This window comes from Aulonocara stuartgranti, assembly GCF_965226115.1.
Source record: "Aulonocara stuartgranti genome assembly, chromosome: 3".
NCBI lineage: Eukaryota > Metazoa > Chordata > Actinopteri > Cichliformes > Cichlidae > Aulonocara > Aulonocara stuartgranti.
In genome coordinates, this window is record NC_138941.1 from 3,207,151 (window position 1) to 3,234,261 (window position 27,111).

The following is a 27,111-nucleotide window of genomic DNA, read 5'->3' on the forward strand; positions in this document are numbered from 1 at the left end:
CCTGATGTCCTCCACCAAGGGGGCAGCAAATTCAGCTGACTGTCATCATTTATTAAAAAGATGTAACAATGTGACATAATGCAATATAATAGTGTCAGTTACACATTGTGGGTTGCACTGTGGCCAGAATGGACATTACCTCCTGCCTAATGGAAGCTGTCAGCCATCCTGCAACCATGAATTAGATAAGCAGAAGTGAAGGGATTGTTAACAACAATTTAATAATAAAATGTAATGTGATAGTTGCACTTTATTAGCTACCCACAATCGTATGAATAATAACCATGAATGCACTGCATGCTCATAGCAAGTTCTTTAGGTTTAAAGTGAGATCCTGCTTTAAAGGGCGCTTCATCTGCTGGGAATGACATGTTTCTTCTAGTATGTAAGGCTCAGCCCATCTTACTGGGACTTACTTTTGTAGATCCACATGCTCTAAACCTGCTGCTCCATGATTGGTGCAGAAGCTTTAAGCTACTATTAACAAATAATGACCATGGACTTAGTTGTTACTACAATAACTTATCATTGAGCAACTTTTAATTTTACTTGTAAAACTATGCAAGTAGAATTGAATGGGGCACAGTGAGCTGAGCACAGGCCCACTCTGTGACACTCAGAGGTTTGTGGATATCATACTGAGAGTATTGGACACAGTGCAGCCAGCTTGCAGCCACTTTCCCACCACTTTAGCACAATGTTTACATGAGACTCAGCCACACTAATGTTCCTGGGCAGACATGTGGTGCAGCATGGCTGATGGCACTGTACCTGCAGCTGTCATGGACAAGAACCACTCAATACCTCACCCAAGCCAAGCCTGTGCTGATGTTGTGATCTGAGACCGAGACACTAACCCAGGATCATGATATGATGTTGTGAGAGTTTCACTAAGAATTAGCTCTGATTACAAGATTTCAATCTATCGTAACTCTAATTTGTATTTACTTCAGTTTGTTCATCTTGGAGCTGTGTGCAGCTGAGGACAGTCTTATTATTACCAGGTGAGGATATGTAACAGCCACAGTCTGTAGAGATGATGTCACCATGGAGTGGTGATGTCACTGGAGCTGCCAATATGTGCTCCAGCCAAAGCTACACCAGAGGGTTGTGCTGTGTAACAGGTTGGTGCAGGTGGTGTTATCTACATTTGAACATTAGGCAACAGTCACATGAAGACACTTTCTATTGTTCACTAAAGACCAACAATAACAGAGACAAAGGGAGAGCAGCAGAACTAGTGCTAACAATTAGCACTGCTAGCCTGCCCACCAACACCAGCTAATGTTCTAAAAACGATGATCAATGATTTTGCTGTAACGGCTCCAGCTGTCTGTGTCAGGGACACGTTGGAGATGAAGTGAGTGATCCAGTGACAAAGGTTTGGAAAGCTGCAGTCAGCTGAGACTAAAGGAGTCACCTGACCGAGAGACCAAATGTTTCACTGAGAACGTCCAGATGAACAGAATCAACCTTTGGGATAATCTGTTCCACACATCCATGTTTCACTTACTGCATTATATTTCCTCATTGCTGTGCACACAGGCCTGTGGCTTATAACCAACTCCAAGTTCAGACTCAGAGGCTGCTGAAGCTGTTTTCTGGAACAGAGACGTGTTGGATATAAAAGCAACTCTTCTTTATGTGTCAGCACTGAGGAAAGGAGCAGCTTCGTTTCTAAGTGTATGAAGGACTGTAGCAGTGTGTGTGTGAGCTTTATTTCACAGACAGAACCATGTCAAAAACACAACTTCAGGTAAAAACAATACAAAATCAAAGAGTCTGATCAGAAGGATTAAACAGAGGAGTGTGGGACTGTTTTTAACAGACAGCAGGTTAAGCCAGGCTGGAGGAGTAAACTGAGCCTCGGTGTGAGCAGCAGTGTGTTTGACAGGAAGCTGAGATAAACAGTCTGGAGCCCATTTAGTGCTTCATATGAAAGTGTGAGGATTTGAAAGCAAATCTAAAATCAAGCAGGAGTCAGTGTGAGAATGATTTGTGCTTTTCCTCAGTCAGATGCTGGGAGTTTCAGTTCATCCATGTTCAGCGTGCTGTGCTTTGTGTAACAGGAGAATATGACAGTATAAATCAAGTCTTCATGTCACTGAAAGCCTCCACAGTCTGCTATGGAGGTGCATCAGTTTGGATTTACAAGAAGAACATTTCTTAAACCTGCCACAAGATGGCGCTCCAACAGAAGGGATGTCCACAGTGTAACACAGACACACACATACTGTGTGAATGTGTGAGTGAATGGGCTTTCAACACAAGGCTTCTGCTGCTACCTTTAATGACATAATTAGCTAACAAGAACAAACTGTTAATTACCACCAAAGAACGGCTCCAGATTTTAGCTGCTGACCATTTTGTGAAACGTTGATTTCATCAGCTTATTGTTGATTTTTCAACCTTAATATCAGCTGCTTTAAAGGAGCCTGGTTCTCTCGCAGTAACACTTTTCTTCACTAGATGCAGTGCAGGCACAGTCTGTGTTTCTAAACTACACACTAATGTTCATTGTTGTGCAGCTAAATCCTCCCTCTGGATGGGAAGAATCCCTGTCAGGCTTCAAACACCTGGCTTGGTGTTCTGGAGCTAATGTGTCACCTGTGAGGACTCTGAGATGAACACACAGCAGACACTTCAGTTCTCCGTCTGTGTGTCCTCAGTTTCCCAGCATGCCTTGGCTGTGGTGGTGGAGGTGAATGAGGGGGAACATGCTGCTCTGTCAGCACTCAGGTTTCATACCTGGTGATCTCAGAGGACAAAGCGGCGTTACAGCAGCGCACGTTGATGAGACCTGATGCTCTGAACAGTTCAGACTTCAGCCTCACTCTGAGAAAACAAACGACTGACTGTCAGCAGCAACTACACCTGCTCCATCAGTGACGGAGAGAAGAACTGAGACTGAGAGACATACAGCTGCAGGTCAAAGGTCAGAAACGCCCGCTCTTTGTACGGGTCAGGAGTTAGTACTGCAGAGGTCAGAGGTCAGCTTGCTGACAAACCATTTGAAACAGTTTGGAGCTAAAAGCACAACAGCAGAGGAAAGAAGAGACACTGCAGAGATGATGCAAAATATTGTGTTTTGTTCTCAGCTGTCAAAAAGTGTAACACACGTGTTCCAGCACAGCCTTTGTGTACTTTCACTTCTCCATACTGTCCATTGGAAATCCTGTTTGTTACTTTTTGATTTCAGTCCATGTGTCCAAAGCAAACTTCTGTCCCACACTTTCTCTGCTGACTCTTCACCGATGCTCAGATGATCTCAGATGATTTCACCAGAACTCATCAAAATTCGGGCTCCACAGAAACCCAGACGTCACTAAACAAGCGTAACAAGCAAAGTGAAAACTGGTCGTTCAGCTTTATTGACCAAAGATAAGCTCACATGTCACCTCATGACACAGACACTTATTTCCACAGCATGCACGAGGACTGACAATAAGTGTCTATAAAGCCACTTCTATCTGCCACACCTGTGCTTCTGTCATGGTTGCTCTCCTCTCACTCTGTCATTTATCCACAGTCTGCCTCCCTCTGCTCCGTCAGCTGACGTCCTCTCTACACCACCTGCTGTGTTTTATCCTGCAAAAACACATTTAAGAAGCGTTGCACCGAGTAACGGGAGGAACTGCTATAAAATCCATTTAAAGGAGGTGGTGCTGAGTGCTGTGACTGGGGTCCCACCACTGACATCACGGGTGGAGGACATGTTGGAAAACTGCTACAAAGTGCTGTGCAGCCAGCAGAGCTTACAGTCTGTCCTGTGTGTCATACAGGCTCTCACACTTAGTGTTTCTGTGACACATTGAAGAGAAGTTTGTGTTGTTCACAGTTGTGCTTGTACTGAGTGACAGCTGACATGACCTAACAGGAATAATGTGTCTGTGCTGAATGAGAAGTAACACACAATGAAGTCTTGATGCATCTCAATCATCCAGGAAAGTGAGTCTGTTGCTTCTGTTCATCTGGACGCAGCGTTTTGTGGGAGAAACGTGTCGTCATCATCAGGTGACGTCTTCAGTCTCAGCTGCAGGTTTCAGTCTTACAAACAGGACATTTGCATAAAGACTGAAAGCAGCTGCAGGAACGATGGGCTGGGAGCTCCGTTCCTTCATCTTAATTATGCAGATTCTCAGGACCATTGATCAACAACCACTGATCCATGTCCATGAGTCCCATTCACAGAGATGTGGGAATGGCTGCAGTCACAGCATGTAAGATGGAAATAAATGAGAAGTATTTAGCTGAAGTGGATTTGATTTATGTTACTTCTTTTTTAACTTGTAGTTCTACATTGGAAGATTATTGTGATATTGAAATATAAAAATACATTTATATTCTATTATTTTCTCAAAATAAGCGTCACACTCGTGGAAGCCGGTGTAGCCGCCGAAACGCCTGCATTTATGGAGACTTTCAGCCCCAGGTAGGCCAGTTATGGATCTTGGGATCCACATTATGTCAGCAGCTGTTCTCCACCGTGAACTGTGTTCAAACAAACACGCTCACGCCTCACAGACGACAGCTTACAGTCCTGTAGAGATAAAGTGACTTCGTACAGCCCCGACCTGCAGACGCTGTGCGCAGAGGTTCAGGAGCAGAAGTCCCGTTGTAAACATATCACGGCAGACCCGACGATGTTTGCATGAACGCGCTTTTTTTAAAAGTCAGGTCAAGGCTCCAAAAGCCCAAAGGCGATATAACAGTTTGTGTTTGCTACATGGATCATTGTAGTTCAGCTTTCCTTTGTTATATTTCTTTAAGAGCTCAAAATGTGTTCATTACATAAATCAAATGTAATTTTCTCTGTAGCACTTCATGGATTTCATAAGCAACACACTGTAGTTGTTCACACAAAGCATAAAGGTAAAAACAATATACACAGTGTTATCTTCATTTTAGATGTCACAAAGTATTTGCGGCTCCCAGTGTTTTCCCGAACCCTGACCCTTTGCGTGGAAACCGGGTCCAAAAGGCTCTTTGGGTGTTAAAGGTTGCTGACCCCTGCACTAGGCCCAACTGACACATATATTTGATTCCAAATACAAAAAATAATGTGTAACCTGCTGGAAGAATGTAGGAGGTTGAGACAGGATCTCAACACTTGGTGTCTGCAACAAAAGACAACAATATGTGGGCCGATCGTGGCTCAAGAGTTGGCAGCTCGTCTTGTAATCGGAAGGTTGCCGGTTCGAGCCCCGGCTTGGACAGTCTCGGTCGTTGTGTCCTTGGGCGAGACACTTCACCCGTTGCCTACTGGTGGTGGTCAGAGGGCCCGGTGGCGCCAGTGTCCGGCAGCCTCGCCTCTGTCGGTGCGCCCCAGGGTGGCTGTGGCTACAAGCTTGCCATCACCAGTGTGTGAATGGGTGGATGACTGGATGTGTAAAGCACTTTGGGGTCCTTAGGGACGAGTAAAGCGCTCTACAAATACAGGCCATGTAATGGCAGAAACATTCTCTAGTGTAAATCCTGACTAGTTCATTAACTACAGATCAGTTTCAGTGAACATTATTCACAGAGGGATCTGAGTTCCTTATACCAGACTCTACAGAAACTGTAACACTGTGCAGCTCTGCGACTCAACAATATGACAACAATGTAACACACACTAGAATCATCAAATAAAGCCCCACTAACCACTAGAACTAGAACTAACTAACTAGCACTGGACACTTGCATATTAGAGATTTCTACCACCATAGGAGGCGAGATATCATCCTTGAACCAGAGCATCCAGCCCTCAATTTCGGACATAAAAAGCGACGTGGCCAGGCATGATAACACTTTGACTGAACTGCAGGACTGTGCCTCGAACCACTCTGACACCATCGCCACTCTCCAGGCCACTGTGGAGCGTTTGTCTGCGGAGGTAAAGAAGTTAGATGAGAGATGTGGAGCTCTTGAGGCACTCCAGGAGGAATCATTTAAGAACTGCAGGAATACCAGAAGGCACAGAGGGACCCAAGATGACTGAGTTGGTTCACACCTGTTGGCGGAGGCGCTATCTCTCGAGGAGAAGCCACTCATCGATCGAGCACATAGAGCGAATCGCCAGCGCCCCAAACAAAGTCATCTTCCTCGGCCCATCATCTTGAGATTGCACTACTACCACATTGGTGAGGAAATTCTGCTGAAAGCTGCAGAGAACAAGAACCTGATGTATAAGGGTTTTTAAAATAAACATCCTCCCAGATTTGCCTCCCTCTGTTGGAAACGCAGAGCCGTTAACTCTACAGAAACTTTTTTTTGGTGTTCTTTATTACATTTTTTACGGCGTCTTTGTCCGGAGAGCGCGTGGAGGTCCGACCTCCCATTGTTTCCCATTGTCTCCCATTGCATAATTAATTACATAATTAATTATGTAACCATAATTAAATGGTTACATCCATCTTTAAACGTCCACACTGATGAAGCAACGACAGGTTTGAACCCTCTGTGTTTAACATCACTGGGGCTGCGCTGTGACCATGATCATATCCTATCGTCCTGCACACCTCTGTTGCTTGTGAAGCTCGCACACAAGAATTTCACCCACATGTGCTGTACCAGTGTACCTGCACATGTGATGTGACAACAAAAGTGATTTGATTTGATAAACATCTATATCACAACAATTTGACATTTTCTGTGACTTTTCTGAATCTCGGGCAGATGAACTTCCCTGAAGTGTTTCCAGCTGGACGTCGAGTGTTTGACCGACGCATGAAACGACACGTTTGTGAGTATTTGTGAGTATTTATCACACGGCGTGCTGCGGGGAAAAGCCTGAGAAATCCCAGAGAAGCTTCCTTCCTGCCAGTATACGAGCCCACCAACAGAGACAGGACCAGTTCATCCTCCATCACTTACTATGGCTCACGTTGCTCTTCTGTTGCTTTGCATCACAGACGCGTCTTTACTGGCTTCTTCTTCTAATTGCACTTAGAAACATGTTGTCTTTAACCTGTCACAGCTGCCCAGATGTTGCTGCTGAGAACATGTGGAGCTGATTCATGTAGTCATGTGTCTGTGAACAGCCAATCACAGGAAGACTTTCAGAAGCAACTCAGAGGAACAGCTGAGATGTGCTGAGTGACACAAGAACTGACAACAAATGTTAAAGTTCAAATGGTGGTTTTGTTTGCAGGGACTGTGAGTGGATGGAGATCCTGGTCCTCCTCAGCTGTGAGTTCTTCCTCTGTTGTGAGAACCTCAGGGGGAGAACATGTGCTCACTCTCAGCTGCTTTAACAGGAAAGAAGCTCTTTTAGATCAAAGCTGAGAAACTGTTTGTAACAGCGAACTCTGTCACCTTTCTCTCCTCAGCCTGCTGCTGGACAGGCCCATGAAGCTCTGCTGTAAAGGCTTCCATGTCCCAGGCTTCACCTTTACCTGCTGACCAACGGGAGGCGTGGCCAAAACAGCGATGGGGAGTGGAGCAGCAGGTAGCAGAGGTGAGCCTCTTGTATGCAGCCTGTTATCTGTGGGACCAGGGAGCACGTGACAGCAGATGTTGCTGATTCAACATCTGTGTGACAGCTGGAGCAGCACAGTCTGTAGGAAACATCTGTGCATGTAGGAGACACCAAGGTTTACATGGTGGAAGCAGACGACTGACTCAAGCAGCCTCACATCACAGGCTGCTGGCTACAAGCACATGACCACAGTGACTGGTTTCACTGGTGTCTGTCCCAGTCTGTGGCAGAGACACAGGAAGTCACAGACAGCCTGCACACAGCGTTTCCTCTGGAGTGTGTTTCACACCCTGTTTGTGTTTCTCACTAACATGTTGTAGTTCTTCCTGCACACAGCAGCACTTTGATCATTTCTCCTGCTTTTCTTCCTTTTCTAGCTTTTATACACTGACAGTAACACAAAACTCCAAAGTCATCATTTGAGGAGCTTCTTAAGAGTTTCTGTGAGTTTAGTGAAGTCAGCCTCTCAACAATAAGTGTGTGTGTGTTGATTATCTAATGTTCAGAGAGGACTGCACTGATGTAGCATCCAGGTGAGCAGCTTATGAGCCAACAGGGGAAATTTAGCTGTATTATTGTTGTTTAAATGTAATAATTTATGATTTCATGTTCCAATATTTCACTTTTCCCAACGTTTTGTTATCATTTGGTCTGAAAACCATGACAAACAGCAGTGTTACAGTTGTTAGCATTAGCTGCTATAGAGCACTCAGTCACTGTATTGGTGTTAGCGACATGAACATATCTGAGCTAACTGTGTGTTCCAGATGTGCAGCAAACCCAACTGTCCCTGTGTTTTCCTGCTGTAGACATTATCCCCATGATGCTGACGTCCTCTGATGGGACGAGCTCACACGTTTATGGATTCAGATGCTAACTGGACCAGACTGGTGTCAACCTTTGTGCTATAGAAGCAAATCAAAGAAGAACCAGTTGAACCTGAGCTGTCTGTAGTGGTGACACCAACACCATGTCACCTGCACATGCTGACCCAGGGTCAGTGTTGAACCTATAAGCTGTGTCCTCACAGTTCAATATGTCCTCACTGCACAGGTCAATGACATCAGAGCTGTAATGTTGTTCCCGTCTCACTAAAACTTCTGGCATAAGGTGACTTTTCTGGGTGATTCCTACTCCAGGGTCACCAGTTTGAATCCCTCTGTTACTGCTGGGAACGTGCTGCTAAAGTGCCCTTGAGCAAGGCCACGTCCAGCTTATGAAGCCAACCCTGGGCTCTGCTTGCTGGCAGTGACAGAGTAGATGAAACAGCTCAGTGGATGCTAACTCACAGCTAACAGCGCTCTGTCATGGATAAGTGAAATAAAGCTGACTGACCCACAGCTGCACACAAACACCTCCAACACCTACAGGTCAGCAGGTCCACTGCTGTCTCTGATGGGCCCAAACTTTGCTTGTTCAGCGTTTGCTGCTGCTGACTTTGAAAATCACAGCAAACATGGAATCAAATATATCGACTCAGCTTAGACTACAGAGAAGCTCGGCACTGCTCACAAAACTCAACACAAAAGGCTTTTTAAAGACAACAATCACTTTGACAGACACACAAACACGACTGAGTACAGAGCAGCTGCTGGTTTGAAGCCACAGAAATGTTCAAATGTTTAAACACACTGCAGCGTTGCAGCCGTGATGCATTTGTGCTGCTAAGGCCACACACATCAGCTGCCTTACATTTTAGTACCAGTTCATCTCTGACCATGGCAGCACAGTCTTTCCAGTACAGTGATGTTGGTGGGGACAGTGGGGACTGATTGTTCATTGGCTGTAAGCCGGTCACATGGACGTTTAACTGGTGCTTTGATTGCTCTGTAGTCTGTTGTGCCTGTGAGCTGCTCCTAAAATGAGACAGATTATAATTGTCACCATTCTGTTAATGACTCTTATTATGTGCGCTCTCCTCCACTGTCACACTAAACACATTAAACCTTTATTTTTGTGTAAAGTCAGGATTTATTGGCTCTTCTTAAAAGCGTCATGAAGTGCAAAACTCAGCAAACATTATACAAAAGTAGATTTAGAAGCTGAACTGAAAACATTTAAAGTGACAGTCAGCACAAATCCAGCTGACATCTCCATCCAACCCAAGTCTTCATTTAAAGTCATTATAACTGTGACACACGTTTGTTACAGTATTAATCCTGCCTGATGCTGCAGGGCCAACATCATGAAACAGGCTCAGCATTTATTTCCATTATGAAACTTTATCATTAAAAACAAACCATTGTTCTGCAGTCGTCCCAGGACTGTCGGTCAAACGTTCTCTCCACATGTTTAAGGCTGAGCTCACTTTATCGTCTGCCTGAAGGAGGGAAGCAGATGTTACTAAACATCACAATAAAACATATGAAATGGGTGCACATGAGGAACGTCTGCACTGTTAAAGCCATGCAAACATCTTCACACATGAAGCAGCAACACCTCTCAGTTTAGCAGCAGCTGGTAAAAGCCACAGTGATCCTGGAGCCTCCCTGAAGGACTCGTTCATCAGTAACTGTCAGGAGGACGATTAAACCTTCTGCACACGTCCTGTAGTTACACACTCGGGAGGAAAGACGACGTCCTCGCTCTGCAACATGATCTGTGTTTCATCCAGGACGCTCAAACACAGACTGGTTTCCAAATATTAGACGCACTGGTTCTTCATGCGTTTCTACCTGAGCACTCAGAGTCATTTCTACAACAGGCCTCCTTCACCTGCTGGTGCCTCTGTTTCTGTGTTTGGCATCAGTGCCTGATGTTTGTGATCTTTGATCTGTTCTGAAGTCTCTCTTTGTGACACAAATGTTGTTTGGCTTCTTTTGCAAACAAGGCAAAAGAACTTTAATGGATTCATTTGCTGATCTTACTGTTCTGATGCAAAGCCGTCCTTTCAACGCTTTAGAAAGAAAACCAAACAATGTTTTTAAAACTTTCCCAAAATGTAAAAGCTATTAAAACCATAAACTTCTGCTCCTTGATCATGTGATTCTTCTTCTAGACTGTCTGTAATTGTTATTGCTGATTGTCAATAAAGTTGTTTTTTATAAGTTATGTTGTAAAGGAAGCTTGTGGCGAGGGAGGAGGGGCGACTAAAAGCAGGTTCATATAGTGGGAAAGTCCTCAGGTCATGTGAGGATATTTACTGATGCGTCAACACTGTCAGATAAAAGAACGGCTGCTGCATTTGTTCTCCCACAAATAAGTTTGGTGATGAGTAAAAGAATTACAGATGATGTGGCAGTTTATACTGGGAGCTGGTAGTGATGTTACTGGCTTGAACTGGGTGGAGGACGCACTAATATGGAGGTATGTGGTTTGCTGGGACTCTAGCAGCGTGCTAGTGAGCACAGGTGATATGTCTTCAGACTCTAGGCAACATATTGTTTTTGATATACTTCATTTACTGTATAGAATCAAACACAGAGGGATAGAAGTGGATTTCTTATGGCTCCCTGTGAATATCGGTGTTGATGCAATGAACAGGACGATAAGTTTAAAAAGGTGCAGCAAGAAGAAGTCGTGCAGGTTTGACTATAAAATACAGTGAAAGTGAGGTGAAGAGTATAATGAAGGTAAAGATGAAGGACGAGTGGCAGGCACACTGGGACAGAGACGGGAAAGGCAGATATTATTATACAGAAAACAGTCGTGTAGAAGAAGCTGCAGCAGAGACCAGGATGGAATCTGGAGAGTCAGAGTTGGTCACACAGGCTTGAATAGCACACTTAAAAAGGTAAACATGACACAGGAAGTGTGACTTCTGTGGACCAGAGGAGACGTTTGACGGGTTGTTAGCGTCGTCAGGATGCTGGATGGAAACGCTGTGCCTGATAGGATGATTACAGGCTGGACTTTGTCTTCCTGTTACAGATGGATCCAGGCCCTGGATGACTGCTGGACACACATGACCCACACTAGGCTGCCTTCATCCATCCTTTCCTCCTTCACTGAGACTCAGAGTCAGCATGTATGTATTTATCAGTGATTTGAATCCTTTCATTACAGAGTGAAGTTAAAGTAGACGTGTGAACACACTAATAAACACAAAGGGACACAACTACTACTCCATGATGGAAAGCTGAAGTATTACACAGCTTTATGAACCTCCTGTTATCCTGGTAGACGAGTACAGCAATAAATCTTTTACTTGAACATCTTCTGGCTCCAATAAGCTTTGAAATGTGACCATGAAGTTAGAGACACACTGACTGAAACCCACAGCTGTGACTGTGGATCACATCCACACACAGTGTAGCTGCTGTCTCTGTGTGAGCCTTTGCACTGCTGCTCGCAGCACCGTTATATCACTCAGCGCTCGCTGCTGTTATTGAATCCACTTTTTACTGTCCGTGCAATCAAGCTCCTCTGCAGAGCTAGAAAATATCTTCGAACCAGTTTATGTGTTAGGGGATCCTTTGCAGCTGTGACTGTTGCCTCTGTTTTGGTCCTTTGGTTCCTGGGAGCCTTTTACATTTCCATCAGCAACAAATATCTGAACAGGCTTTATTGTAGGAAATACAGGAGTAAATAGTTGTCATTATTTATTAGATGTTGTTAAAGATGATCAGATGCTTGTTTAGTTTAATGCTGTGGCTTCAGTCAGCATCACTGTGCTGTATAGTTTTATTTTTCTGATCCTTCTGTTAAAGTTGCTGAATAAAAGCTTTGATTCATGTCAACATGAAGCCTGAACGTCTGTGATGAACACACTATCAGCATCACTGACATATTTCATCATTTAAAAACACTTCCTGTCTCTGTGGTGGTTACAGTGACATCATGCAGTTTGTGCTTTGACCTCCAGAGGGCGACAAATCAGCACAGACAGAGAGCTCCAATCAAACTTTGCTGCCATCAGGAATAATTCTTCAAATATAATCATCAGTGTTTGAGCAGCTATGATATCAGGGACAATCTAGACATGTGTGACAATACTGAACATGTCACATGACACACCTCAAACATCATGTGATCCACTCTCAGTCTGCACTTTCATTCATGACTTCATGAATTTATGATCAGTTTACTCCTGAAATATTCAAATGCTGCAGGGTGAAGAACAACAAAGTGCTGACACATGTTTGTGTTTCAAACAAGAAAACCAGCAGAAATAAATCATCTTTGGACAACATGACAGAGATTAGTGAGTTTCCAACTTGCACTTGAATGCAGCACAGACAGATTCTGATGTTCGTGGTTGTAAACGTGTCCTCAAACGCCGCTCTGACTCTTTCCTTCCTGCTCAAAGTTCCTCTTTTCTGAACTTGGTGTTTGTGCCTGACGCTGATCGTCTCCGTGTGGAGCTCCGTGTGAAGGTAACGTTAGCAGTGTGTAATGTTTCCTGGCTAACATCAGCTGTGTGCAGCTCAGTTCCAGCACAAATCTGCCGCTCCATAGTTCACGGTAACGGACTCATGAGGTCGACCGTTAAACGCTCTCCCGCCTTTTTGTCTGTGTGCGCGGATGTGTACGTTTTTGTTACCACTGTCATCTCATCAATAGCCTATTTGTAAAAGATCTCTGTTCATAGTTTAGTTGGATTTTAAAACTCTGTAGTTGGACAGTTTTATTTTGGACTGATGCTAAAATTCTTGCTGATTGTTTCTGTCGAGGTTTTGTACTTGACATCCGCCATTTTGGATGTGATAAGCTGTAGAGAGTGCGTCCAAAAAGAGAAACCAGAAAGAGAACCTGTTTTATTAATAACCTCTTGCAAATAGAAGAATATGAAAAAAACAACAACAAACAGGATAAAACCTTTAAATTACTTGAATTTTTAAAATCACCATCATCTGTTAACACAAATTTGATCATTTCAAATTTTTGTTTTCATTTTCTCTTCCCAGTTACTTCTTTCTCATTCTCTTCATTCTCCTTGTCACCTTACGTCTCACTCCTTAACTGAAGTTATAGTTCTAACATAAGAAGTCCCACCAACGTCCTTTATTTAATCTCTGTGTTGTCACAGTTATTATCATCAGATCAGACATGAGACCCAGACAACAACATAAGTTTACAAGCTAACATCATGTCAGCTAACATTAGACGATAGCATCATAAACTTTAAATTACTTTGCCTCTGATCAACAGTTTGATTACATTCTCACATCACAAGTTTATTTGCTAAGTGTGAGTCCGCCCACATTAGATCCACTTTTCAGCAGGTGGAATAATTTGTAGTATATAGGTAATACATCAACAATGCTGCCGTGGCTAAGTTAGGAATATTTATAATGTCATTTCCAAAACTTGCATATGATCTGCAATTTGTAGCAGATCTACTGACTGTCACAGAGCAGCTGGAGCAGTCTCGAATGCAGGTCAGTCCACTGCTGCCCCCTGTGGCCAAGTGCCATAGCTACTGCTGGATGAACTCGTGACACATCTGCACCTGTTTCTATGAACACATTGAGTCTGAGTGGCTGCACTTACACTGGTGCATTCAACATATTGAAAGATGGCAGCAATGTGGATTGTCAAGACTCAAACCAACCGTTGAGCAAAGACAGCAGGATCACTTGTTTCTGTTTGTTATACAGCCAGATTTACTCGTGACACACATGTGCAGCTGCTTTATCACCTATTCTGAATTTGTTTCAAGCACAATACATTTGTTACACATGTTGGGATATTGTGTTTGTTTTAAATGTTATATACCTGTGTGGTATGTGACTTGTGTTGCCATGACGCCAGGTCTCTCTTGGAAATGAGATTTTTAATCTCAATGAGATTTTTTTTTACCTGGATAAATAAAGGACTAATTTGTAACTTTCAGTGTTTTCCGGTCTTCCAAAAGAAAAAAAACCTTCAACTACATGACATGCAGTTGTGTATTTGTTTTCACCTTATCATACACTTGAAGTTTTACAAATCACCACTTCTTTAGTGAATATCAGTTCGACGTGTATAGGGAAGCGCTGTCTAAGGTTCCCGTTATTGATGTTTGGGTGGTTGACCGGGACGGATTTTCTCCTGTCACTTTCTCATCATCCCTGACGTGCTCTCCGTTGTTTTTTCCCTGCTAATTTTAGCATCACACGGCACAGCTTCTGTATCACGTGGTATAAGGCTCCGCCCTTGTCATTTGTTGAGCAGGAAGAGTGAGCGCTTGTTTTCATGCAGAGTACGTCCCGGATCAAAATGTGAAGTTTTACAAATCACCACTTCTTTAGTTAATATCATTTCAGTCTCAGACAACCTCGTTTCTCTTACAGAGGTTGAATGCACCTTCTGCGGATGGCGGTACCACACAGTGTGCGTGGACTTCCCCTGCACAGAAGGCAACTACAAATGCTGTGAATGCTAAATAAACAGAAACAAATGATCCCTGTTGTCTTTGCTTGATGATTGGTTTGAGTCTTGACAATCCACATTGCTGGCGTTGCATCTTTCAATGCCAGCAATGGCAGGTATCAGTGCTCAAAGCTTTTGTGTTTGTTTCCAACAAGTTGCCCACCTCGGGAAACAAAAATGTGTTCTTTTACTTGTCAGATGAACATATGAGACACTTTGACTCTTCAGTGCAGTGTGGAGCCTAACAAAGAGCTGTTTTGTGTCCCAGCTGATCAGCAGGAGGAGGAGAGTCTGACGGAGCAGCAGAGGAACATTTTCAGCTACTTGGACTCAGCTCAGCCACTACAGAGGAAACAATGAGCTCAACACAGAAGGTGACAGACAGAGCAGGACCATATGACCAAAGATATTTATCACCATATACATTTGAACATTTGCCATAACGATGTAGCTGACGATAGAATTGACACCAGACAAAATACTTTACAGCTGCACAACTTTATTAAAAACCCATCAATGTATTTTCACTGAAACAACCAGCTGTTGTTTATGTGCATTAAAGTTATATAAAAATGTAACAGTGCAAATGCAAATTCCTCGCTGACAGTTTAACCAAAAGGCGTTTCCAGTGGAAACTGGCCGACACATCCTGAGCATAACCATGTATAACATCCACTAAACTTCAGAAGAGGTTATACAGTCGTGGCCAAAAGGTTTGAGAATTGCATAAATATTGGAACCTGGAGAAGTTGCTGCTTAAGTTTTTATAATAGCATTTTGCCTGCACTCCAGAATGTTATGAGGAGTGATCAGATGAACTGCATCGTCCTTCTTTGCCATGAAAACGAACTTAATCCCCAAAACGCCTTACCACTGCATTTCATTGCTGTCATCAAAGGACCTGCTGAGACCATTTCAGTGATCGTCTTCTTAACTCAGGTGAGAATGTTGGCGAGCACGAGGCTGGAGATCATCATGGCTCCCGATTCAGGTTCTGCAGCTTTAAAGTCCTCAAGGGTACTCAAAGACCGCTAAGGCCGAAGTGCGAGGCTCGTAGGCTCGTGAAATGGGACGTCTAGCCTCCGTCGTGCTGCCCAGGTTGCCTAGCAACCATGATACTAACAGCTGGAAACGTTTCATACAGCTTTGTTTGACAGAAATGAAGGAGAACATATTTAGTTCATTTGTTTCTACATGAGCTCTGTGTGATTTGATGAGTATCTGAGGCTGAGACCACAGGACTGTGAAACATGATTGTTGGGCTTCATTTCTGTGCTGAACAGTCGTTTAAGATTAGCTGTAAATAACAATTAGCTGATGTTGTTCATGAGACTAAAGTCACCTCACTGTGGTAATGTAAATATAATATGGCCAATATTATAGTTATTATATTAATCACTTCACTCACAGACAAGTATCTGTGACAGTGTGTATACAGATGTCTCATATATAAGAGACAAATATTGTTCATTTAATATGTTGGTACTAAATGTGGCTGAATGCTTACATATATGTGTAAAAAGCAAATGTAGGAGCTGTGATAACTGTGTCTGATAGAATGAAGAGTCGACTGATATATGAAATATTCCTTTATTGGGTGAGAAAATCAGACCATGTCATAACTGCTGTAAGTCACACAGAATAGATATCAGAGCCTTAAACAGGCTGACTTCTGCTAAATGGGTCAAACTGGGCAGAAAGTCTACAAACACATAACATCCTTATAGAATATGATGTAACACTATAGATCAACTTAGCTCAGAATATATAAAGCATATAAACAATTACAGCAATATGATGCAACAAACACAGCAGCTACTGATCCAAAACACTCAAAGCTTCATAGAACTGAAACCAACATTTATTTTTAGCTCCATCCTGCTGCTGATACAGACTTTAGGTTTCTGAACATTAAACTTGTTGCTGCCTTTCATAGTGTGTAACTTGAAGGCCCTGAGTACTTTCTCCCACACTGAAAACACTGGGATGATCACATTATTTGAACATTACCTAATAAGACTGATTCAGCACAGACAGTTATGTTAAACTTTCCTAGCAGTCCTTCACAAACAGGGAACAGTCTGTCTATTCTCTCCATCTGTCAGCTGCTGCTGGCTCTTCCTCCTCCTCTTCCTCACACACGGCTGAGTTTGTCCTGGTGGATCATCAGGGCTGCAAAGCCTCACAGATGATGTGCAGCAGTGGCTCCCTCAGTCTGTCCTCACTCTGGACACTTGCAGTCGTCACACATGGAAATCAAATGTGTGATAAGCTGCAGGATTCAAACACAAGTGTAACTTATAAACACATGTTCATACTTTTATTCCACAATCAGAGAGAAAGAAACAGAGAGAGAGTGCAGGACAGACAGACAGGTGACAGTCTCAGGTGTACACACTGCTACACAACAGCACCAGAGAAGCAGGATTTAGTGTTTGTGTTATTACGAGTGTAAACAAGAAGAGTTCCAGATGGTGCAGTGGACACATGTGTGACTGCTGTGATTAAAGCATCTTTCTTTCAGCTTAACGAGTGAACCGTCAGCTCGTTCAAACACACGTTAAAGTGCGTTTGGCTCGACACCACCGAACAGAGGCAGCAATATAACACAGCTAACATTAACAGTGCAGTGGATCCTGCTTGTGCCGTGATGTTCAGGACTGCAAACCGAGCAGCATCACTGACTTTCAGCTTGTTGTGTTTGTGGATATATGACTGACTTTAATTATCCACAAAATCATCACATTCTCTGTCAGATTAAGGTCGACTATTGAACGGCGTATATTTTAAAGGCTTTAAAACCAAGTTAACGCTGAAAGTACAAACATCACTAATGTCACATAACTCTGCCGACAAGGCATAGCTATGGCTATGAAATGCTCTTTGTGTATCACTTCTTCATTATGAAAGATGTCATTAATGCACTAGTAATGTCTCATCTGGAGTATTGTTCAATCATTTGGTCAGCAGCTAATGAGACAGATCTTAACAGACTTCAGTTAGTCCAGAATAAGGCGTCCAGATTAGTGTGAAGATGTTCATACTATACTAATATTGATCAAATGCATAATAACCTTTCTTGGCTTCCTGTACAGGCTAAAATATTCTATGGCTTACTTGTAGTTCTAAAGAAAGCAATTCTGTTAAACACACCACATTTATTCTGCTCAGCTGCAGTATCCAGATGAAATACATCATCATATTACACAGTTTTCAACAAGCTGCAATTTAGTAAATGCTCGAGTTAAAAGTAACGTTTTGTAAAACTGTTACATTTAGAGCAACTTTTAAGTGGAATAAGTTGCCTTAAAAAATTAGAGAATTATTCAAAACTTCAATGAACACTTAAAAGCCGATTTACAGAGCTTTTAGTTGTTGTAAATATTGTAAGACATGATTTGTTTTTGAAACTTGTGTAATGTGCCTCAATGTTATTGATATTATTATTATTATTATCCATCCATCCATCCATTCGCTTCCGCTTATCCTTTTCAGGGTCGCGGGGGGCGCTGGAGCCTATCCCAGCTGTCATAGGGCGAGAGGCGGGGTACACCCTGGACAGGTCGCCAGTCTGTCGCAGGGCTAACACACAGGGACAGACAACCATTCACACTCACACCTAGTGGCAATTTGGATTATCCAATTAACCTATCCCCACAAGCTGCATGTCTTTGGACGGTGGGAGGAAGCCGATTGCTTATATTTGAACAATTGTGAAACCTCACTGTGGATGTAAGAGTGAAATTATGTGGATATCTTGAATCCACTTTATTGTGTAATATTTTATGTGAGTATTTGACGGAAGACGAGCAACATCTGTTGTGGAAGCTAACGGGGTTCCTTTAGAATAAACAAACATAGGATTTATTATCACTGAATAATTCTGTATAAATCTATACAAATTATAGAAATATGTAATAGGAAACAACAAAATAATCTAAATTATAAAATAATGTGTGTGTGTGTGTGTGTGTGTGTGTGTGTGTGTGTGTGTGTGTGTGCATGATTTTAGTGTTTGAACAGTCATGAATTATCTTTAACAGCAGGTTGGATGTAATGTGTTAGAACTACCAGCAGGTGGGGATAAGAGACCTTTAAGGTGTTTGGTGCCACGCTCCACCTTCAGGTTTAAAACTAGTGTTAATGGAGTTTGAAGGTTGAGTTTGTTCCACGACTGCATTTCACTCACTGCCTCTGTTTGTATCTGTGTCACTGCAGGACCAACATGGAGCCAGAAGTCAGCGCTCTCAGGAGGCCGACAAACCTCACAGAAGAAAGGGAGAGAAAAAACACACCTGTGACGAGTGTGGGAAGGGTTTTACTGTGAGGGCTAAACTAAAACAGCATCAGGTCATCCACACTGGAGAGAGACCGTTCAGCTGTGACTTGTGTGGAAAGTCTTTTTCCTTGAAGGGTTCCCTAAAAACACACCAACTCATCCACAGTGGAGTTAAAGCGTACAGCTGTGATCAGTGTGGCAGAGCTTTTACTCAAAGTAGCCACTTACAGAGTCATCTAGTTACCCACTCTGGAATTAAGGCATACAGCTGTGATCAGTGTGGCAGAGCTTTTACTCACAGTAGCCACTTACAGAGGCATCTAGTTACCCACTCTGGAATTAAGGCATACAGCTGTGACATCTGTGGAAAAACTTTCAGCCAGAGAGGGAGCCGAAATACACACCTACGCATTCACAACAGACATGATGTGTACTGCTGTGAACAGTGTGGCAAAGAGTTTATAAGTCACACAGACTTACAACGACACATGTTTACCCACACTGAGGAGAGACCTTATCAATGTGACCTGTGTGAGAAGACTTTTAAATCTCCACGTCACCTGAGACGACACCAACAGATCCACACCAGAAAGAGACTCTACAAGTGCAGCTACTGTGAGGTATGTATTTATATTGTTATCTTGTCATTTTAGCCTGACTGTTTGGAACAACTCTGCTCATTAAACTGTGTTAGCATGTTAGCAATTCTACTGCATGGAAAAGCAGCTCTGAGTGATTATTCAGATTTTCCTTTCAGTTATGATTTTAGTATTACTGTAGTATTATGGTGGTAGTATTGTAGTTATTGCAGCCCAGTAAACTGAGTGTGTTAACTGAAACAGTCAAATGTAGTTGGACGTCTGCAGAGATGCTCTTTATTTCAGGCGAAATCAGGATACAAATGTTGAAGGACTGACTTACACTGTCTTTGTGTCTTTGTTTAGAAGCAGAGCGACACAGATGGATCCAGTTCTCAACCCTGTCATCACTGTGGTGGTGGGAAAGACTTTCATTGTGACCTCTGTGGAAAAACTTTCAGTCGGCAAGCTGCCCTTAAAACACATCAACGTAGACACACTGGAGACAAACTGAAATACTGCAAAGAATGTGGGAGAAGCTTCACCACATCACATCACTTAAAACGACATGAACTGATTCACAGTGGGGTTAAAAAGCACCTCTGTGATCAGTGTGGGTCATCCTTCACCACTGCATGGAAGCTTAAATCACACAAACGAGTCCACACAGGAGAGAAACCACACAAGTGCAGACACTGTGACAGAAGCTTCTCACAGTCACATAGTCGTAACCTTCATGAACGTACACACATGGAAGGAAACTACAGCTGTGACCAGTGTGACAAGAGCTTCAGGAATCTCAGTTCATACTCTGCACACAAACGATCCCACGTTACTAATAAACTGTTTCACTGTTACCAATGTGCCCAAACATTCACCTCATTGTCTGCTCTGTGCAAACATCAGCGCGATCACTCAGGGCTGAAATCACTCCCATCACTGGATCACAGTGAATCTGAAGACACAGAAAGATCCTCTGGTTTCTGTGTCAGACTCAAAAAGCTTGAGATCAGGCTCCACAGAGTTCAGATAGAATCTCCTGTAAAAATCTGATGAGGCAGCTGTGAATCAAACTCTTCCCCTAGTTCCATTTTAAGCTTTCAAAACTGTCCTACTGTAGTGTTCATGTCAAGTGGTTAGCTTTGTTTTCATCAGTTGGTTGAAAAGTTTCAACATTATAAAGTTTATTATTATAAAGTTTTTGTTTTAATGTATTTTGATCCACATAAATGTTTTCTTGTTCAGGTTCTTTATGTTATTGAATCTTGCAAATGTTAAATAAAAAATTCAAATGTAAAATATCTTCACTGATGGTACAAATAAACTGTCCTTTCAGCTTTAGCTCCTAATTTATTCATTATTTATGGATGTAGCACAGCAGCCGTCTCTTGATTAACACATGGAGGGCTCGGGATCTGATGGTGTCGTCTCCCTAATTTGCCCACTCAGTAAATCTCACTCATGGCCAAGAAATTGAAATAAACCTTGTTTCCCTGCTGGATAGTGATCCACTGTAACTCTGCTCCTCCTTCCTGTTTAGGATTTCTGTGGCTGAAGTAAAATTCCCTCCATCCATCACTTATCCCAGCTAACCCAAAGTGAAATAAAGTTTTGCTGGTCTTAAAAAAGCATTACAATAATGGGCATTACCAATGCAAACTGAATGATACAGAAGATGAAAGAAGAGACTTTGATCAGTTAATAAAGCTCATGATCTGGATTCATTGTGGCTGCTACACAGATACTTCTGGGTCACTTCTCTCAGTTAGGAACCTTCCTCACCAAACTGACTGTTGGACCACACCCCTGGTTTCATGAGAAATTGTTTCAGCCATGATTTCTCTTCCTGTATTTCAGAGTAAAGACTGAAGTGACAAATGGAAGCATGTTTAAAAAACACAATGTGTGAGAGACGTTGAGGTCCTTAGAAGTTACCCTGGGTTTTTCTGTCACCCTGCTAGATGTTACACACCTTGTTATTGGACTGATTTCTACTGCTGGACTACTCCTGCGGAGAGTAACAATACTCTTACTAATTAGCTCCCTTTCACAGCTTTGGGGATATTTATTTTTGTGTTTGCAGCGCTGTGAGCCAGAACAGCGAGAGAAAAATCTGCAACAGCGACGAGCCGAATGCTTACGTGAATCGCAGCAGCTGCACATGTGCTACGCTGAATTAGAGGATATCTTTGCTCTGGATTTCTATTTCTACTTTTTCATTTCTATATGATTCTTCTTGCATCTAAACAAAGATGATTCAATTTGCTAAATGTTGATGGCTCTTCGTGCTCAGGTGTAAATGAGACGTAATATTTGCTCTTGGTTTGGTTCTCCTGTACAGAACCTTGCAGTACAACAGAAACCTAAAAACATTATTTGTAGTTGTTATTCTTAGTTGTTCTGCTGCCTAAATACCACAGGGTCTGATTATGAAGTTATTGAGCTGCACATACTTTACGACCTGCTTAAGTTCGAGGTCACAGCGTCTGTAGAGCAGCTGGAACATAATGAAGTCTACAAGGTTAAAGTTTTCTCTTCAGTTATTGTTCTTTCTGCTGCTTGGTTTGATGGATCTGAGAGCTTTTGTTTTTATTATTGTTATTATAATTATCATTAATATTTTACTCTCTAGAAGCTTTAAAATAGTGTTTGTGTTTGAAAAAATTGATTTAAGAATTGAACAGAAACATCTGTCTTTCTGAAAATCGCCCAAAGGCACGGAGACAAAGTCAAAGGATGCAACCTGTAACTTTCTCTTCCTTCATGTCAGGACCATCATCCATGATTTATATAAAATGCATATAGCAACAGTAGCACTTTAGTTTGGACTTTATGATTTCTGTAACTGGAAAATATTATTTTGTTTAAAGACAGAAGTGACCGCATAGTTGCAACATCAAAGGGAAATATGAATTAATTAGCATCAAGTATATTTGTTGCTTAAGCGTTTGCACTATAACTTAAGTAGGATTATAACTTTTAAGGAAGGAAAGATTTCAGATATTTAGTTCACTGTTTCAGTTATTTTATATGAAATTAAAACATTTACGTTGGTCAAATATGATGCTCTAAATCAAATAAAAGTTTGAAAATAAATGATGTTTTTTTAAATGCTGCAACAAATGTTCACAAAAAGTAACTATAATTAAAACCAGTTAAACAAAATCAAATGTTTGAATCATGCTTAACCAAATGCCAGGCTGGAGAGCTGAACCTAAAGTATACGTAGAAAGATTTCAACATCTGAGCAGTTTTTAATGTTTTTATCACATATAAATGTCACAGCAGTGGGTCCTGGCCCAATGCTTTGTGTTTTTGGTTTTCTTTGACTCTTGTTTTTCTTGGTTTTTGTTCTTCTTATTTATCAGGCTCTCAGTAATCTTAGTTCTCCCTCCCTCAGTGTTCATTTCAGCCTGTGTTTAGTTTCTGTTCCCGTGTCCCACGTTTCATCGTTTCATGTCGAGTCAGCCCTGTCTCTCTGTTTCCTGTGTCTCCCCAGTCAGCCCCGCCTCCCTCGGGCACTCATGTGTGATACAGAGTAATAAACCTGACTACATTTGCTACACTCTCTTTATTACCTGTTACTTTAAAATTCATACACTAATTATGTCTGCCCATCTCTCTAATGTGAAGGTCAAAGGTCAACATCCCAGTGACATAAGAATAATCCCAAAGGGGCAAAGGCAGCAGTTAATTTAGCACATTTAGCATTAAGGGTACAGCAAGGATATACTTTTACTTATTGTGGCAGGGGTGTGGTCTCTGGCCTGCTGCAGTGGAGGCTGGTGGCGGGACGTTGGACGGCACAGGTGAGGGTGATGGAGCTCATGACTCTCCCCTTTATAGTGACGGAGGAGACTGGCGTGGGGGAAGCGTGTAGTGGAGGAAGCCGAGGAGAGAGCTGGTTTCTGGCTACAAAGACGGCGTCAAACCAGAAAAGATTGCTCGTGGTCAAATAATGTGTCAATCACCTGTGAATCAAACTGTGTGTGGCTCAGTTCATGTCACAGTGTTGTTTAGTATATCTTCACTTGTCTCACTCTCCTTCTGTTCTGTCCATCAGGACGATCCTCAGCGCTTACACAGATCCTCCATCGATGTTTTGGATCCAATCAGTGATCAGTTCTACGAGGAGGCCTGGATGTTCACCAGCGCTCGCTACACCTCCATCTACCAGAAGGTGAGTGTACTCCTTTGTACTCAGATTAACATTTTACTTCTTAAAATACATTTTCATATATGAGCTTTCTATTATTTCATGGGCCATTTAATCAATATTAAAATTACAAGCATATCAACAAAGGTGAAGCTGGTTTTTTCCACTTGCTGTCACACAGTCATGGAGGAATACAATAAATACATAATCAGTCATAGATCCTGAACAATGACATTAAAACAAAGTCTGTGGCTCTAAAAACTAAACAGTATAAAGACATGCTCCAAGCTGCTGTTTCTCTCCTCCTCCTCTAGGTTTTCCACTGTCGGCCATCCAGCGATGCTGGAGGGCTACCTGGCCAATGCTGGCCTACACAAAGAGGTCCCGGCTCGGAGGAGCTGAAGAAGATCCTTGCCTTCCTCGTCAGTTTCCTCTTCAGTTCCTATCCCAACAAAACCTTCTTGCACCTATTAGCTCCAAAGAGGCTATGGTGCCCGTGGAGGTCTGGACCTGAGGCCTGTGCTCATCACGTGGATAGAAAACACTCTGACACCATTCTGGAGGTCTGATGGGACTCTGACCAAAACACAGATGAAATAAAACTTGTGGCTGGAGCTTTTAAAATGACTTTTTCACCTCATAGATTAATGCTCATGATTGCATGTTAGCAAGACAGCATCTCCCCAAGGTGAAACTCTCAGGAGACATTTACTCTTAAACTGTAATCTGGTTGAGACTACTTGAGGAGATCTTAGTAGCGAGTATGTGGATTTAGTCTCTTCACCAACAGCAGACAGACCCATGCCAAGAAAGCAGACCTGTTCTCAAAGAAAGCCGAGAGCAGAGATTGGAAAAAGCTAAAAAGAAAAAGCTGCAGCTTCAGACGACTATCTGCCTGTAAGGCTGAAAAAGTCCAGTTACGCTCTATTTTGGAAAAGCTCCCAGTTTTGGTAACCTGGACTTTTATTTCCTCTCTTCTGCTACAGATGTTGACTGTGACCTCAGAGGCCAACTGGACCACACAGCTGCAGCAGGAGTGAGGGAGAGGAGTCTTCATCCAGCTTCAAAGAAAACATCCAGGTAAAGTGACGTGGATCAGCGGATAAAGCCGTCTCCACTTTCAAAGGAGATCCTCTGAGAGAGAGACTCTCTGAGCCATTTTAGCCTCAAATTATAGGACTTTATAGTACAGCAACACTTTTAAAGGACAAAAATAACATAAACTGTGACTGTAATACAAACAAAGTATTGCATGTGTTTTTAAAAGTGTTCCTCCGATGGGCAGGATATCACTATTAGACTGTCCCACCAGCCAACTTCAACAAGAGACCACAGCAGCATTCAGTGATCAGCACAGATGTTCCTCTAACACTCAGCATCTGATCCCTGTTGGTCTGTGTGCTTCTGCTTTTGCTCAGTTAGAAACCCTGCAGCAACCCGACCCAAAACTGTGTCTTCTTGTTGGCCTCAACGTTGAAGTGTCAAACGTCCAACATCTGGAAAGGAAACCACGCCAGTGTACTGTGATGTTTCACCAACATGTGGCAGACGCTGGTCCTGCCTTTCATGCTGACATCAGCAGAGAGCCCCGCCTACCTCAAAGCCTCCCCTGTCATGTATTGATCAGGATGATTATGAAGATGAGCGAGTGCAAATAAGACTGTAAAAGTCCACGAGCAGAATGTTTGGATGCTTTCTAATGATTCATGAATATCATGAGAGTGTTTGTGTGTTTTGTCTTTTCTTTGCTGACGTTTGTTACTAACAAAGACAATTTACGCTCTGTGTGTGTTTTCATCCTTACCAGCCGCACTCTAACTGCAATGAAGGAAACAAACTGTAGAAATGGTCGACTCAGTGACTTCATAAAATATTGAAGTGGTTCAGGTAGAGCCAGTTTTTAAATGACCATGAACACTGAGCGTATTGTATCTGTACAGCATGTTTTTCTATTAGACAGATTTGTAACAGAGGCCTTGCTCTCAGTAAGTTTGAAATCCTTTTCTGATTTATTTTGTAATCTCTGATCTTTGTGTATCCTGCTCAGTTTGCATGCTGCCTGTAGGAGTTTCTGTCTTTGTATTTGAAGAGAATTCATTGAATATACTCAGCTGCTTCCCTTTGGTGCCTCACACATCACTGAAGTTTTTCAGTGTCCAGTTATTTGTTTTTAATAGCTGTTTGAATTCTCTGTATGTTTGACCCTGTAGACTGTTTAATGGACTGCTCGTCTTCCTGTTTGTAACCACTGCCTGTTTAGGACTAAAGATTTGGATTTTTGACTTTAACACAGCCTCTGCGTGTCGTCCCTTTGTGTCCTCGTCCTCTGTGTCACAGATGTTTCCATGATAATAACACAGCTTTCCCACAGTGGCTTGCAGCAGCATTTATTCACAGCACATTTGAGAAAGGTTCAGATTAACTCGATGAGTTTATATTCAGAATGATTCTGACAGTGGGCCACTGTGAATTGTGATCTTTCATCAGGTCAATGTTTAAGTTCAGTATTTCAAAGCAGGAGCTATGAACAGTCATCATGTTGGCATTAGAATTATTATTATTAATCATTATTAATAATGTCGTTACTCATGTATAACTTTGATTAGTATACATGAATTTTATCAATAGTAAAAATAATGAATAATTCATGTATAACTTTTATTGTGTTTTGTATATTAATTATATTTAAATAGAGATGTTGACCCTGTCTCTACAGTAGCATCAGTGTAACAGACATTATTGGTCCAAGCTGTCATAAATGGGGAGCCTGATCCTTTATTATGAAAACATGACGAGTATTTTTCTTGTCAGTTGGGAAGAAGTTGGTCTTTTTTTCCTTCTTTTTGCTCAGTTTGTCTTTTCTTTGATAATTGAAACTCTGATCAAACCTACTCATGTTCACAGCATGTAAAAGCAGCTGACAGTCCGTGGCATTGTTGTTTGTAGAGGTGCAGTGTAGTGGGAGCATAAATCAAAAGAAAACAGTAACATTTATGTAATAAAACATCTGAATGAAAATGAACAGGCCCTTTATGAACTTCAAAGGGATCTGAAAACAACACTTTTTAAAAGAGTATCTTGGGGTGCAGGTGGTCAAAATAGAAAACTGAGCTGAGACTCTAAGTTCAATCCATCCATTGGTTTTTACTTAGGAGGAAGAAATGTCAGGCTGGTGCAGGCTGGTTAGGTGCATGTGGTTATCTTTACCTAAATGAGTTCACTTTGTGGCTGCCAGGTTGGGCAGAAGTACCTGTCCCCTGTTAGGCTTAGCAAGGTTCTCCAGGAGTTTCTCCATGGGTAGAGCTTCTAGCTCCTCCAGCACATCTGTGGCCGTGCAGGCTGCCAC

General features: G+C 42.3%; 1 protein-coding gene across 9 annotated transcripts in view; it reads left to right on the top strand.

The window, feature by feature from the left end:
• The window catches only part of LOC309702306 (phospholipase D1-like), a 57,857-nt gene extending 31,804 nt beyond the window's left edge, over positions 1-26,053 (top strand). Inside the window, exons 1-4 of one of the 9 annotated variants that reach the window (XR_014275416.1) lie at positions 12,652-12,774; positions 15,021-15,126; positions 24,752-24,845; positions 25,184-26,053. Coding sequence is in view for 5 of the 9 variants with exons in the window: in XM_082526935.1 (XP_082383061.1) it covers positions 15,109-15,126; positions 18,971-19,651; positions 19,976-20,662 (1,386 nt within the window). In the remaining 4 variants the exon portion in view is untranslated. Of the gene's footprint in view, positions 1-12,651; positions 12,775-14,735; positions 14,755-15,020; positions 15,127-18,970; positions 19,652-19,975; positions 20,951-22,832; positions 23,790-24,079; positions 24,663-24,751; positions 24,846-25,183 lie in introns of those variants that run through there. The other 8 variants (XM_082526934.1, XM_082526936.1, XM_082526938.1 and 5 more) reach the window with 8 other exon arrangements.
• The last annotated feature ends 1,058 nt before the right edge of the window (positions 26,054-27,111 follow it).